Here is a 15,877-nt window from a genome sequence, read left to right as displayed (position 1 = left end):
GGGGACATCAGACTGATGGAAGGACCGCCTCTCAGTGGGGGGACATCAGACTGATGGAAGGACTGCCTCTCAGTGGGGGGACATCAGACTGATGGAAGGACTGCCTCTCAGTGGGGGACATCAGACTGATGGAAGGACTGGCCTCTCAGTGGGGGACATCAGACTGATGGAAGGACTGGCCTCTCAGTGGGGGACATCAGACTGATGGAAGGACCGGCCTCTCAGTGAGGGACATCAGACTGATGGAAGGACCGGCCTCTCAGTGGGGGACATCAGACTGATGGAAGGACTGAGCTCTCAGTGGGGGACATCAGACTGATGGAAGGACTGAGCTCTCAGTGGGGGACATCAGACTGATGGAAGGACTGCCTCTCAGTGGGGGACATCAGACTGATGGAAGGACTGCCTCTCAGTGGGGGACATCAGACTGATGGAAGGACTGAGCTCTCAGTGGGGGACATCAGACTGATGGAAGGACTGAGCTCTCAGTGGGGGACATCAGACTGATGGAAGGACTGAGCTCTCAGTGGGGGACATCAGACTGATGGAAGGACTGAGCTCTCAGTGGGGGACATCAGACTGATGGAAGGACTGAGCTCTCAGTGGGGGACATCAGACTGATGGAAGGACTGGCCTCTCAGTGGGGGACATCAGACTGATGGAAGGACCGGCCTCTCAGTGGGGGACATCAGACTGATGGAAGGACCGGCCTCTCAGTGGGGGACATCAGACTGATGGAAGGACCGGCCTCTCAGTGGGGGACATCAGACTGATGGAAGGACCGGCCTCTCAGTGGGGGACATCAGACTGATGGAAGGACCGGCCTCTCAGTGGGGGACATCAGACTGATGGAAGGACTGAGCTCTCAGTGGGGGACATCAGACTGATGGAAGGACTGAGCTCTCAGTGGGGGACATCAGACTGATGGAAGGACTGAGCTCTCAGTGGGGGACATCAGACTGATGGAAGGACTGCCTCTCAGTGGGGGACATCAGACTGATGGAAGGACTGAGCTCTCAGTGGGGGACATCAGACTGATGGAAGGACTGAGCTCTCAGTGGGGGACATCAGACTGATGGAAGGACTGAGCTCTCAGTGGGGGACATCAGACTGATGGAAGGACTGGCCTCTCAGTGGGGGACATCAGACTGATGGAAGGACTGGCCTCTCAGTGGGGGACATCAGACTGATGGAAGGACTGAGCTCTCAGTGGGGGACATCAGACTGATGGAAGGACTGGCCTCTCAGTGGGGGACATCAGACTGATGGAAGGACTGAGCTCTCAGTGGGGGACATCAGACTCAGCCTCTCAGTGGGGGACATCAGACTGATGGTCCTTTTGTTGAAACAGATAAGAGAGCATCCTGAAAAAGGTAAATTTTTCTTCCCCCTCAAAAGCAGTGCACTGTATAGGGAATAGGGAGCCATTTGTGACCCACCCTGACAGGATAAGGAATGAAGCAGTAACATCAGCTCTGGGTACACTGCCCCCCCCCCCCAACATTTTTTTTTATACATTTACTACTGGCTGTTTGCAGTTTTAACTTTATGTGTTTACTCATAATCTCTCTACATCAGCTGAGGGTAGAGACTCTATACCAAGGAATAGATAACACGAGGTGAGTCAGCATTTCACTGTCAGGTCTACACCGTTGTATTAGGGCTCATGTGACACATACAACTTGATGATCCTGGATCTGAGGCAAGAAAATCAGTTCACGCTTTTATTCACAAAATGTACTTCCTGTCCATCTATAGATGTCTGTTCCTAATGCGGGTCTTTCACCAAGGTAACGCGCTGCCTTGTAGAAGACACGTCCGTTCCCTTATTGGGTTGTTCTGAACATGCTAATGGAGTCAAAAGGTCAAATACCCTCTGCACACGACCACTAGTCGATGCAAGAGACGTGTACAAATTAAAATGAGGGCGAAAATATTCTAAATATTCTATCCCCTTATTCAACAGAACTCCCTGTCCTGACGATGTCTCTCACACCTCTTTAATAGAAGACTTCTGAATACAGTTTTAAACATCACCTTGTCTGATTGTGTGAACCCCCCCCTCCTCAACCAAGCTTTGTTCTAACCAACAAGACAAAAACAGAGATGGACATTCGATTCTTACAAAAACAAAAAAAATAAACCCTCCCTCATTTCAATTCAACCCAATCTGGTAAGAAACATGGTAACAAAAACTCAGTGATGGTCCGGAAACCATAAAACTCAATCTTCTATAATTTTATTGATTTAACCCCTGTAGATCCCGTGTTAGTCATGTCTCCTGTCTTGTATGTTAGGAGCAGTGTGTATGTATACATATATATATCCCATCGTTCGTAGAGTTGAGCTGTAAACTGTCAGTCCGTTTCCATTTAAGTCAGTTCATATGGTCATCATCATCATCTCAGCAAAAACAGTCCCTCTGCAGCAGCATCCAAAATCTGCATGGAGGAACCTGTGGAACTCAGGATTTATTAGAAAACACAACCAAAAAAAAAAAAAAAGGAACGATGGAACAAACCAGAAACTGATTTATTTTGTTGTTTTTTTTAAGAAAAAATTAAATGAGAAATGTGGTGATGAGCTTAAAAGCTTTAAAGAGAACCTTTTTTTTTTTTTTACTTGTATTTTTTATTTTTACATTTTACATTTTTTTTGTGTTTTAAAGTTCAAATATTTGTATTTTCTCCTATAACTGTTGCTGATTCAGTGCAATGCATCATGGAACGATTGATAAAAGGGTCCCCCCAGGTATTTTTTGTTGTTGCGGCATCATGTTTTGGGAATGAACAGAAGAAGAGGGGAATTGTGGGAAAGTCATAGTTTAGCTGGTGTCCATGGACTCCATGTTAGCGGAGGACGAGTCCCTCTGGATGCTTTCAAAGATGGCCGCCAGCTCAGGGTTGGAGGAGATCTGGGACTGGAACTCGCTCATCAGGGGACTCTTCTCTGCCTCGGGGATGGTGAGGAGGGCGACCACCGCCCGCATGGCTGACCGCTTCAACTCATCCTGCTTCTCAAACTCCTGCTTCACTGAGTTGGCCTTCACCTGGGGGAGAGAGAGAGAGGGGTTGACATACTGTATGTAGGTGGGTGTTGGAGAGAGAGAGAGAGAGAGAGAGGGGTTGACATACTGTATGTAGGTGGTTGTTGGAGAGAGAGAGAGAGAAAGAGAGAGAGAGAGAGAGGGGTTGACAAACTGTATGTAGGTGGTTGTTGGAGAGAGAGAGAGAGAGAGAGAGAGAGAGAGAGAGGGGTTGACATACTGTATGTAGGTGGTTGTTGGAGAGAGAGAGAGAGAGAGAGAGAGAGAGAGAGAGAGAGAGAGGGGTTGACATACTGTATGTAGGTGGTTGTTGGAGAGAGAGAGAGGGGTTGACATACTGTATGTAGGTGGTTGTTGGAGAGAGAGAGAGAGAGAGAGAGAGAGAGAGAGAGAGGGGTTGACATACTGTATGTAGGTGGTTGTTGGAGAGAGAGAGAGAGAGAGAGAGAGAGAGAGAGGGGTTGACATACTGTATGTAGGTGGTTGTTGGAGAGAGAGAGAGGGGTTGACATACTGTATGTAGGTGGTTGTTGGAGAGAGAGAGAGAGAGAGAGAGGGGTTGACATACTGTATGTAGGTGGTTGTTGGAGAGAGAGAGAGAGAGAGAGAGAGAGAGAGAGAGAGAGAGAGGGGTTGACATACTGTATGTAGGTGGTTGTTGGAGAGAGAGAGAGAGAGAGAGAGAGAGAGAGAGAGAGAGAGAGAGAGAGAGAGAGAGAGAGAGAGAGAGAGAGAGAGAGAGAGAGAGGGGTTGACAAACTGTATGTAGGTGGTTGTTGGAGAGAGAGAGAGAGAGAGAGAGAGAGAGAGGGGTTGACAAACTGTATGTAGGTGGTTGTTGGAGAGAGAGAGAGAGAGAGAGAGAGAGAGAGAGAGAGAGGGGTTGACAAACTGTATGTAGGTGGTTGTTGGAGAGAGAGAGAGAGAGAGAGAGAGAGAGAGGGGTTGACAAACTGTATGTAGGTGGTTGTTAGAGAGAGAGAGAGAGAGAGAGGGGTTGACATACTGTATGTAGGTGGTTGTTGGAGAGAGAGAGAGGGAGAGAGCACAATCCATCCAGGGATTTTTTTTTTTTTAGGTCAATCTGTTTTCCATTAGTTTTCTATGGTAAGCCCTTTTTGATAGAAATATGCTTGCAGTTCCTATGACTTCCACTAGATGTCAACAGTCTTGTGAAATTGGTTGATGTTGTTCTTTTAGGAAATTAAGAAGTAGCCCTGTTAATTCCATGCGTCTCTCCAGGTGCACTAATGTTTTGGTGCGTACGACCTGGAACGTGCTTCACTTTGTTTTCGTCCGGTATTGAACACAGTTTATCCCGTCTTAAATTTTATCGAATATTTACGTTTTACGATACCTAAGTTTGGATTAGGAACATTGTTTGAAATGTTTGGACCAAGTTTACAGGTAATTTATTAGATACTTTGTAGTCATGTTGGGCGAGTTGGAACCGGTGTATTTTCTGAATCAAACGCACCAAATAAATGGACCTTTTGGGGATATAAAGAAGGAATTTATCGAACAAAAGGACCATTTGTGATGTTTATGGGACATATTGGAGTGCCAACAGAAGAAGATCTTCAAAGGTAAGGCATTTATTATATCGTTATTTCTGACTTTTGTGCCGCACCTGGCTGGTTGCAATATGATTTTCATGTGTTTGTATGCGGGGCGCTGTCCTCAGATAATCGCATGGTTTGCTTTCACCGTAAAGCCTTTTTGAAATCTGACACTGAGGCTGGATTAACAAGAAGTTAAGCTTTATTTTGATGTATTACACATGTATGTTTTGTGACTTTTTATGAGTATTTCTGGTTTTGAATTTAGCGCCCTGCAATTTCACTGAATGTTGTCAAATCAATCTCGTTAACGGGATTCGAGCGGGAATGGGGGTGAAGGGATCCCTAACAGGTTAAATATTGAAAAAGCCATTCTGCATGGGATGTCTGCAACCAGTATATTGACCTATTCTGTCTGGTCTCTGTGAATGGTACTATACCAGGGACAGTGTTGCGTCTGGTCTCTGTGAATGGTACTATACCAGGGACAGTGTTGCGTCTGGTCTCTGTGAATGGTACTATACCAGGGACAGTGTTGCGTCTGGTCTCTGTGAATGGTACTATACCAGGGACAGTGTTGCGTCTGGTCTCTGTGAATGGTACTATACCAGGGACAGTGTTGCGTCTGGTCTCTGTGAATGGTACTATACCAGGGACAGTGTTGCGTCTGGTCTCTGTGAATGGTACTATACCAGGGACAGTGTTGCGTCTGGTCTCTGTGAATGGTACTATACCAGGGACAGTGTTGCGTCTGGTCTCTGTGAATGGTACTATACCAGGGACAGTGTTGCGTCTGGTCTCTGTGAATGGTACTATACCAGGGACAGTGTTGCGTCTGGTCTCTGTGAATGGTACTATACCAGGGACAGTGTTGCGTCTGGTCTCTGTGAATGGTACTATACCAGGGACAGTGTTGCGTCTGGTCTCTGTGAATGGTACTATACCAGGGACAGTGTTGCGTCTGGTCTCTGTGAATGGTACTATACCAGGGACAGTGTTGCGTCTGGTCTCTGTGAATGGTACTATACCAGGGACAGTGTTGCGTCTGGTCTCTGTGAATGGTACTATACCAGGGACAGTGTTGCGTCTGGTCTCTGTGAATGGTACTGTACCAGGGACAGCGTCTGGTCTCTGTGAATGGTACTGTACCGGGGACAGCGTCTGGTCTCTGTGAATGGTACTGTACCGGGGACAGCGTCTGGTCTCTGTGAATGGTACTATACCGGGGACAGCGTCTGGTCTCTGTGAATGGTACTATACCGGGGACAGCGTCTGGTCTCTGTGAATGGTACTATACCGGGGACAGCGTCTGGTCTCTGTGAATGGTACTATACCGGGGACAGCGTCTGGTCTCTGTGAATGGTACTATACCGGGGACAGCGTCTGGTCTCTGTGAATGGTACTATACCGGGGACAGCGTCTGGTCTCTGAATGGTACTATACCGGGGACAGCGTTGCGTCTATTCTCTGTGAATGGTACTATACCGGGGACAGCGTTGCGTCTGGTCTCTGTGAATGGTACTATACCGGGGACAGCGTCTGGTCTCTGTGAATGGTACTGTACCAGGGACAGCGTCTGGTCTCTGTGAATGGTACTGTACCAGGGACAGCGTCTGGTCTCTGTGAATGGTACTGTACCAGGGACAGCGTCTGGTCTCTGTGAATGGTACTATACCAGGGACAGCGTCTGGTCTCTGTGAATGGTACTATACCAGGGACAGCGTCTGGTCTCTGTGAATGGTACTATACCAGGGACAGCGTCTGGTCTCTGTGAATGGTACTATACCAGGGACAGCGTCTGGTCTCTGTGAATGGTACTATACCAGGGACAGCGTCTGGTCTCTGTGAATGGTACTATACCGGGGACAGCGTCTGGTCTCTGTGAATGGTACTATACCGGGGACAGCGTCTGGTCTCTGTGAATGGTACTATACCGGGGACAGCGTCTGGTCTCTGTGAATGGTACTATACCGGGGACAGCGTCTGGTCTCTGTGAATGGTACTATACCGGGGACAGCGTTGCGTCTGGTCTCTGTGAATGGTACTATACCGGGGACAGCGTTGCGTCTGGTCTCTGTGAATGGTACTATACCGGGGACAGCGTTGCGTCTGGTCTCTGTGAATGGTACTATACCGGGGACAGCGTTGCGTCTGGTCTCTGTGAATGGTACTATACCGGGGACAGCGTTGCGTCTGGTCTCTGTGAATGGTACTATACCGGGGACAGCGTTGCGTCTGGTCTCTGTGAATGGTACTGTACCGGGGACAGCGTCTGGTCTCTGTGAATGGTACTATACCGGGGACAGCGTCTGGTCTCTGTGAATGGTACTATACCGGGGACAGCGTCTGGTCTCTGTGAATGGTACTATACCAGGGACAGCGTCTGGTCTCTGTGAATGGTACTATACCAGGCACAGCGTCTGGTCTCTGTGAATGGTACTATACCGGGGACAGCGTCTGGTCTCTGTGAATGGTACTATACCGGGGACAGCGTCTGGTCTCTGTGAATGGTACTATACCGGGGACAGCGTCTGGTCTCTGTGAATGGTACTATACCGGGGACAGCGTCTGGTCTCTGTGAATGGTACTATACCGGGGACAGCGTCTGGTCTCTGTGAATGGTACTATACCGGGGACAGTGTTGCGTCTGGTCTCTGTGAATGGTACTATACCGGGGACAGTGTTGCGTCTGGTCTCTGTGAATGGTACTATACCAGGGACAGTGTCTGGTCTCTGTGAATGGTACTATACCGGGGACAACGTGTCTGGTCTCACCTTGGTGGTGCAGGTGGCACGTAGCGGCTCAACCAGCCTGTCCAGCCTCTGTAGCACAGCACTGGGACACAGAGTGGAGAGTCTAGCCAGCATCAGGAACGTCAGCATCTGATCAGATAAACAACATGCCCATTATCCTCCAGCTCCATAAACCAACACTCCTCAATACAGGCCCTTATACAGTCTGGCCTTTAAATCATACAGACTACCTCCCTCTCCTGTTGTCTGATCTACATACAGACTCTCTCTCCTGTTATCTGATCTACATACAGACTCTCTCTCTCCTGTTATCTGATCTACATACAGACTCTCTCTCCTGTTGTCTGATCTACATACAGACTCTCTCTCTCCTGTTGTCTGATCTACATACAGACTCTCTCTCCTGTTATCTGATCTACATACAGACTACCTCTCCTGTTATCTGATCTACATACAGACTCTCTCTCTCCTGTTGTCTGATCTACATACAGACTCTCTCTCCTGTTATCTGATCTACATACAGACTCTCTCTCTCCTGTTGTCTGATCTACATACAGACTCTCTCTCCTGTTATCTGATCTACATACAGACTACCTCTCCTGTTATCTGATCTACATACAGACTCTCTCTCTCCTGTTGTCTGATCTACATACAGACTCTCTCTCTCCTGTTGTCTGATCTACATACAGACTCTCTCTCTCCTGTTGTCTGATCTACATACAGACTCTCTCTCTCCTGTTGTCTGATCTACATACAGACTCTCTCTCTCCTGTTATCTGATCTACATACAGACTCTCTCTCCTGTTATCTGATCTACATACAGACTCTCTCTCTCCTGTTGTCTGATCTACATACAGACTACCTCCCTCTCCTGTTGTCTGATCTACATACAGACTCTCTCTCCTGTTATCTGATCTACATACAGACTACCTCCCTCTCCTGTTGTCTGATCTACATACAGACTCTCTCTCCTGTTGTCTGATCTACATACAGACTCTCTCTCTCCTGTTGTCTGATCTACATACAGACTCTCTCTCCTGTTATCTGATCTACATACAGACTCTCTCTCCTGTTGTCTGATCTACATACAGACTCTCTCTCCTGTTATCTGATCTACATACAGACTACCTCCCTCTCCTGTTGTCTGATCTACATACAGACTACCTCCCTCTCCTGTTATCTGATCTACATACAGACTCTCTCTCTCCTGTTGTCTGATCTACATACAGACTCTCTCTCCTGTTATCTGATCTACATACAGACTACCTCCCTCTCCTGTTGTCTGATCTACATACAGACTCTCTCTCCTGTTATCTGATCTACATACAGACTCTCTCTCTCCTGTTGTCTGATCTACATACAGACTCTCTCTCCTGTTATCTGATCTACATACAGACTCTCTCTCTCCTGTTATCTGATCTACATACAGACTCTCTCTCTCCTGTTGTCTGATCTACATACAGACTCTCTCTCCTGTTATCTGATCTACATACAGACTCTCGCTCTCTCTCTCCTGTTGTCTGATCTACATACAGACTCTCTCTCTCCAGGCAGGGTATTGTTCATATTCATGAGTAGGACAACAATGGTCCTATAACGGAGTCCTGTCAGGAAGCTGTTCAGGATACCTTGATATCGTAATGGTCCTTGAGTCCATCTTCTACGTGGTTGAGGAACTCAAAGATGTCTAGTCTGTCTAGACAGCTGTCCAGCAGTGTGTACATGCACTCAAACGCTGCCTTCCTTATGTCCAGACCATCATCCACTGTGTGTTTAAAGGGACCCATCTCAACCTGGGGGGGAGAAGACAAAACCCTGACGTCATTTAGAAGACCCTCTTATCTAAAGACACTCAACTAAAAATGGAGGTAGAACGACGACAGAGGACAAGAATTGCAAGTAAATACTTTGTCGATTAAAACTTAAAACCTTAAAAAAAAAAAAAGGAAGATGTGAGTGAATGAAAGAAGGTTTAACAGACAAAGGTAGGAAGGAAGGAAGGAAGGAAGGAAGGAAGGAAGGAAGGAAGGAAGGAAGGAAGGAAGGAAGGAAGGAAGGAAGGCAGGGAAAAGGAGGTTGGGCACCAATGAAAGCCATGTCAACCTCGGGATAACAGAAAACAAGGGAAGAGTAGATGAAGAATGACAGAAGGTGTGAACACTGAAGCAGAAAAGGAGAATCAGCCTGGTTCATCCTGTACCTCTCTGATCAGTTCCTTGCGGACTTTGGTCTCGTTGTAGAGGTGTGGCAGGACCGTATCCAGTAAGTCTCTGATGAGAGAGGGCTTATTGTGGGCCGCCGAGTTGAAGGTTACCAGGGCAACCCGCCGCACGTTCAGGTCCGGGTCCTCCAACGTCTTCAAGAAGTCACCTGGAATACAGAACACAGTCATTATGAACCTTTCACATATACAATTAACATCAATGTATGACAAGTCTTATGAAAAGCTCCTCTAGTCTATAGACGTATATCTAGTCTATATATCTTCAGTCTGTCTCAGTAAAAACATCAGTCTCAAGTACAGTGAATAATCAAAGTATTCAGACCCCTTCCTTTGTTCCACATTTTGTTACGTTACAGCCTTATTCTAAAATGGATGAAATTATTTCCCCCCCGACTTATCAATCTACACACACTACCCTATAATGACAAAGCGAAAACAGGTTTACAAATTTTTGGCTAATTTATTACAAATAAAAAAACAGATACCTTATTTACATAAGTATTCAGACACTTTGCTATAAGACTCAAAATTGATCTCAGGTGCATCCTGTTTCCATTGATCATCCTTGAGATGTTTCTACAACTTGATTGGAGTCCACCTGTGGTAAATTCAATTGATTGGACATGATTTGGAAAGGCACACACCTGTCTTTATAAGGTCCAACAGTTGATAGTGCATGTCAGAGCAAAAACCAAGCCACGAGGTCGAAGGAATTGTGCGTAGAGCTCTGAGACAGGAGTGTCGAGGCACAGATCTGGGGAAGGGAACCATTTCTGCGGCATTCTCCATCATTCTGAACTGGAAGAAGTTTGGAACCACCAAGACTCTTCCTGGAGCTGGCCGCCCGGCCAAACTGAGCAATCAGGGGAGAAGGGCCCTGGTCAGGGAGGTGATCAAGAACCTGATGGTCACTGACAGATCTCCAGAGCTCCTCTGTAGAGATGGGAGAACCTTCCAGAAGGACAACCATCTCTGCAGCACTCCACCAATCGGCCTTTATGGTAAAGAGGCCAGACGGAAACTACTCCTCAGTAAAAGGCACATGACAGGCCGCTTGGAGTTTGCCAAAAGGCACCTAAAGGACTCTCAGACTATGATAAACAAGATTCTCTGGTCTGATGAAACCAAGATTGAACTCTTTGGCCTGAATGCCAAGCGTCACGTCTGGAGGAAACCAGGCACCATCCCTACGGTGAAGCATGGTGGTGTCAGCATCCCTACGGTGAAGCATGGTGGTGGCAGCATCATGTTGTGGGGATGTTTTTCAGCGGCAGGGACTGAGAGACTAGTCAGTATAGAGGGAAAGATGAACGGAGCAAAGTACAGAGAGATCCTTGATGAAAACCTGCTTCAGAGCACTCAGGACCTCAGACTGGGGCGAAGGTTCACCTTCCAACAGGACAACGACCCTAAGCACACAGCCAAGACAACGCAGGAGTGGCTTCGGGACAAGTCCCTGAATGTCCTTGAGTGGCCCAGCCAGAGCCCGGACTTGAACCCGATCAAACATCACTGGGGAGACCTGAAAATAGCTGTGCAGCAACACTCCCCATCCAACCTGACAGAGCTTGTGAGGATCTGTAGAGAAGAATGGGAGAAACTCCCCAAATACAGGTGTGCCAAGCTTGTAGCGTCATACCCAAGACGACTTGAAGCTGTAATCGCTGCCAAAGGTGCTTCAACAAAGTACTGAGTAAAGGGTCTGAATATTTATGTAAATGTGATATTTCCTGTTTTAATTTTTTATAATTTTGTAAAAATGTCTAAAAACCTGTTTTTGCTTTATCATTATGGGGTATTGTGTGTAGATTGATGGGGGAAAAAACTACAATTTAATCAATTTTAGAATAAGGCTGTAACGTAACAAAATATGGAAAATTTCGAGGGGTCTGAATACTTTCTGAATGCACTGTATTTATGCTGTGAAAGTCTGTGCCGGGGACTATGGTCAGTTTGTCATTAGATACCAGTCTGCCTGTCTCAGTAAAAACATTCACATATAGATACCAGTCTGCCTGTCTCAGTAAAAACATTCACATATAGATACCAGTCTGCCTGCCTCAGTAAAAACATTCACATATAGATACCAGTCTGCCTGCCTCAGTAAAAACATTCACATATAGATACCAGTCTGCCTGTCTCAATAAAAACATTCACATATAGATACCATACCAGTCTGCCTGTCTCAATAAAAACATTCACATATAGATACCAGTCTGCCTGTCTCAGTAAAAACATTCACATATAGATACCAGTCTGCCTGCCTCAATAAAAACATTCACATATAGATACCATAGCAGTCTGCCTGCCTCAGTAAAAACATTCACATATAGATACCATACCAGTCTGCCTGTCTCAATAAAAACATTCACATATAGATACCATACCAGTCTGCCTGTCTCAATAAAAACATTCACATATAGATACCATACCAGTCTGCCTGCCTCAGTAAAAACATTCAGATATATAGATACCAGTCTGCCTGTCTCAGTAAAAACATTCAGATATATAGATACCAGTCTGCCTGTCTCAGTAAAAACATTCAGATATATAGATACCAGTCTGCCTGTCTCAGTAAAAACATTCACATATAGATACCATACCAGTCTGCCTGCCTCAGTAAAAACATTCACATATAGATACCATACCAGTCTGCCTGTCTCAATAAAAACATTCACATATAGATACCATACCAGTCTGCCTGCCTCAGTAAAAACATTCAGATATATAGATACCAGTCTGCCTGTCTCAGTAAAAACATTCAGATATATAGATACCAGTCTGCCTGTCTCAGTAAAAACATTCAGATATATAGATACCAGTCTGCCTGTCTCAGTAAAAACATTCAGATATATAGATACCAGTCTGCCTGTCTCAGTAAAAACATTCAGATATAGATACCAGTCTGCCTGTCTCAGTAAAAACATTCAGATATATAGATACCAGTCTGCCTGTCTCAGTAAAAACATTCAGATATATAGATACCAGTCTGCCTGTCTCAGTAAAAACATTCAGATATATAGATACCAGTCTGCCTGTCTCAGTAAAAACATTCAGATATATAGATACCAGTCTGCCTGTCTCAGTAAAAACATTCAGATATATAGATACCAGTCTGCCTGTCTCAGTAAAAACATTCAGATATATAGATACCAGTCTGCCTGTCTCAGTAAAAACATTCAGATATATAGATACCAGTCTGCCTGTCTCAGTAAAAACATTCAGATGTATAGATACCAGTCTGCCTGTCTCAGTAAAAACATTCACATATAGATACCAGTCTGCCTGTCTCAGTAAATACATTCACATATAGATAACATACCAGTCTGCCTGTCTCAGTAAAAACATTCACATATAGATACCAGTCTGCCTGTCTCAGTAAAAACATTCAGATATATAGATACCAGTCTGCCTGCCTCAGTAAAAACATTCAGATGTATAGATACCAGTCTGCCTGTCTCAGTAAAAACATTCAGATGTATAGATACCAGTCTGCCTGTCTCAGTAAAAACATTCACATATAGATACCAGTCTGCCTGTCTCAGTAAATACGTTCACATATAGATACCATAGCAGTCTGCCTGTCTCAGTAAAAACATTCACATATAGATACCAGTCTGCCTGTCTCATTAAACACATTCACATATAGATACCATAGCATTAGTCACAAAGAGGTTAGGTTAGCAGTAGATAGATTAAATAGTAGAGATAAGACAAACCTATGCAGTTTTTCAGGAGAGGGTCTATTGTCTGTGGGTGGTCTGAAATGGTGAACTTCACTGCTGTCACGACTGAGCTTCTGGCGTAAGATGACCCTGGAGACAGAAAACATTAATACCTTCAATAGCAGAGTAAATTAATACCCATGTCATATTTCACATCACATACCTTCAATAGCAGAGTAAATGAATACCCAGGTCATATTTCACATCACATACCTTCAATAGCAGAGTAAATGAATACCCAGGTCATATTTCACATCACATACCTTCAATAGCAGAGTAAATTAATACCCAGATCATATTTCACATGACATACCTTCAATAGCAGAGTAAATGAATACCCAGGTCACATTTCTTTACGTGAATGATTCATATCATGCACAATGAACCAACTGTATTTATATAATTGAAATCAAGTCTTGCCAATCAAAACGGGCAGGGTGTTGCTGTTCCCCACCTGAGAGCAGGTATCCTTTCAGCCTGGGCAGCAGGGTTTCTGGGTCTATGAGGGTGAGTTTCCCCAGACATTCTGCTACCACGTTCCTGGTACCCTCCTCTGCACACTCACAGTGCTTCAACAGCAGGGTCCACACGCCCTCTACGTAAGGCTTTAGACCCGTCACGGACGCCGAGCTGGAGAGAACAGAACAGATACTATTTGGTTACAAGGTGAAAAACAGCAACCCGCAATTAGCCAGTTCAGTCATCTGACCTGGGACTTGAACCAGCAACCTTTTGCGTTCCACCTCTCTAACCGCTGGACTATCCTACCTGATGATCTCTTTGAGCGAGTGTAGCAGCAGATACTGCCTCTTGGGCTGTCCTGAGATCTCCCCCAGAACGAAGGGCAGGTATTCCGGCAGGTTGCCCACGGCGATGGATCCTAGGGCGTACGATGCGGCAGACTTGACCTCTTCAGAGGAGGAAGAGAAGGCGTCCAGGATGACCGTCTTGAGCTCTGGTTGGCCGCTCAGGTCTACGTGGTGTCCCACCTACCACAGAGATATTATGAATGATTCCCTCACTACTGATACTAGTCACTACATCTGATACCAGCCTACTACAGTTAAAAAACACTATTAGTCCCACTACCATTAAAACCACTATTAGTCCCACTACCATCAAAACCACTATTAGTCCCACTACCATCAAAACCACTATTAGTCCCACTACCATCAAAACCACTATTAGTCCCACTACCATCAAAACCACTATTAGTCCCACTACCATCAAAACCACTATTAGTCCCACTACCATCAAAACCACTATTAGTCCCTCTACCATCAAAACCACTATTAGTCCCACTACCATCAAAACCACTATTAGTCCCTCTACCATTAAAACCACTATTAGTCCCATTACCATCAAAACCACTATTAGTCCCATTACCATCAAAACCACTATTAGTCCCTCTACCATTAAAACCACTATTAGTCCCTCTACCATCAAAACCACTATTAGTCCCACTACCATCAAAACCACTATTAGTCCCACTACCATCAAAACCACTATTAGTCCCACTACCATCAAAACCACTATTAGTCCCACTACCATCAAAACCACTATTAGTCCCACTACCATCAAAACCACTATTAGTCCCACTACCATCAAAACCACTATTAGTCCCACTACCATCAAAACCACTATTAGTCCCACTACCATCAAAACCACTATTAGTCCCACTACCATCAAAACCACTATTAGTCCCTCTACCATCAAAACCACTATTAGTCCCATTACCATCAAAACCACTATTAGTCCCATTACCATCAAAACCACTATTAGTCCCTCTACCATCAAAACCACTATTAGTCCCATTACCATCAAAACCACTATTAGTCCCTCTACCATCAAAACCACTATTAGTCCCTCTACCATCAAAACCACTATTAGTCCCACTACCATCAAAACCACTATTAGTCCCACTACCATCAAAACCACTATTAGTCCCTCTACCATCAAAACCACTATTAGTCCCACTACCATCAAAACCACTATTAGTCCCACTACCATCAAAACCACTATTAGTCTCACTACCATCAAAACCACTATTAGTCCCACTACCATCAAAACCACTATTAGTCCCACTACCATCAAAACCACTATTAGTCCCACTACCATCAAAACCACTATTAGTCCCACTACCATCAAAACCACTATTAGTCCCATCAAAACCACTATTAGTCCCATCAAAACCACTATTAGTCCCATCAAAACCACTATTAGTCCCATCAAAACCACTATTAGTCCCATCAAAACCACTATTAGTCCCATCAAAACCACTATTAGTCCCATCAAAACCACTATTAGTCCCATCAAAACCACTATTAGTCCCATCAAAACCACTATTAGTCCCTCTACCATTAAAACCACTATTAGTCCCATCAAAACCACTATTAGTCCCACTACCATCAAAACCACTATTAGTCCCTCTACCATCAAAACCACTATTAGTCCCACTACCATTAGTCCCACTACCATCAAAACCACTATTAGTCCCATCAAAACCACTATTAGTCCCTCTACCATTAAAACCACTATTAGTCCCATTAAAACCACTATTAGTCCCACT

General features: G+C 45.1%; 1 protein-coding gene across 2 annotated transcripts in view; it reads right to left on the bottom strand.

Annotated features, from left to right (window-relative positions):
* Positions 1 to 1,710: 1,710 nt before the first annotated feature.
* The window catches only part of cand1 (cullin-associated and neddylation-dissociated 1), an 81,278-nt gene continuing 67,111 nt past the window's right edge, over positions 1,711 to 15,877 (bottom strand). For both annotated transcript variants that reach the window (XM_038996792.1, XM_038996793.1), the window contains exons 17-23: positions 14,077 to 14,297; positions 13,763 to 13,938; positions 13,303 to 13,398; positions 9,560 to 9,729; positions 8,988 to 9,152; positions 7,381 to 7,488; positions 1,711 to 3,049 (exon numbers count right to left, since the gene is read on the bottom strand). In XM_038996792.1, the coding sequence (XP_038852720.1) occupies positions 2,825 to 3,049; positions 7,381 to 7,488; positions 8,988 to 9,152; positions 9,560 to 9,729; positions 13,303 to 13,398; positions 13,763 to 13,938; positions 14,077 to 14,297 (1,161 nt within the window). In that variant the 3' untranslated portion in view covers positions 1,711 to 2,824. The remainder of the gene's footprint in view (positions 3,050 to 7,380; positions 7,489 to 8,987; positions 9,153 to 9,559; positions 9,730 to 13,302; positions 13,399 to 13,762; positions 13,939 to 14,076; positions 14,298 to 15,877) is intronic.

Source organism: Salvelinus namaycush, chromosome 6 (assembly GCF_016432855.1).
Source record: "Salvelinus namaycush isolate Seneca chromosome 6, SaNama_1.0, whole genome shotgun sequence".
NCBI lineage: Eukaryota > Metazoa > Chordata > Actinopteri > Salmoniformes > Salmonidae > Salvelinus > Salvelinus namaycush.
This window is presented reverse-complemented; position numbering and strand designations above follow the sequence as displayed.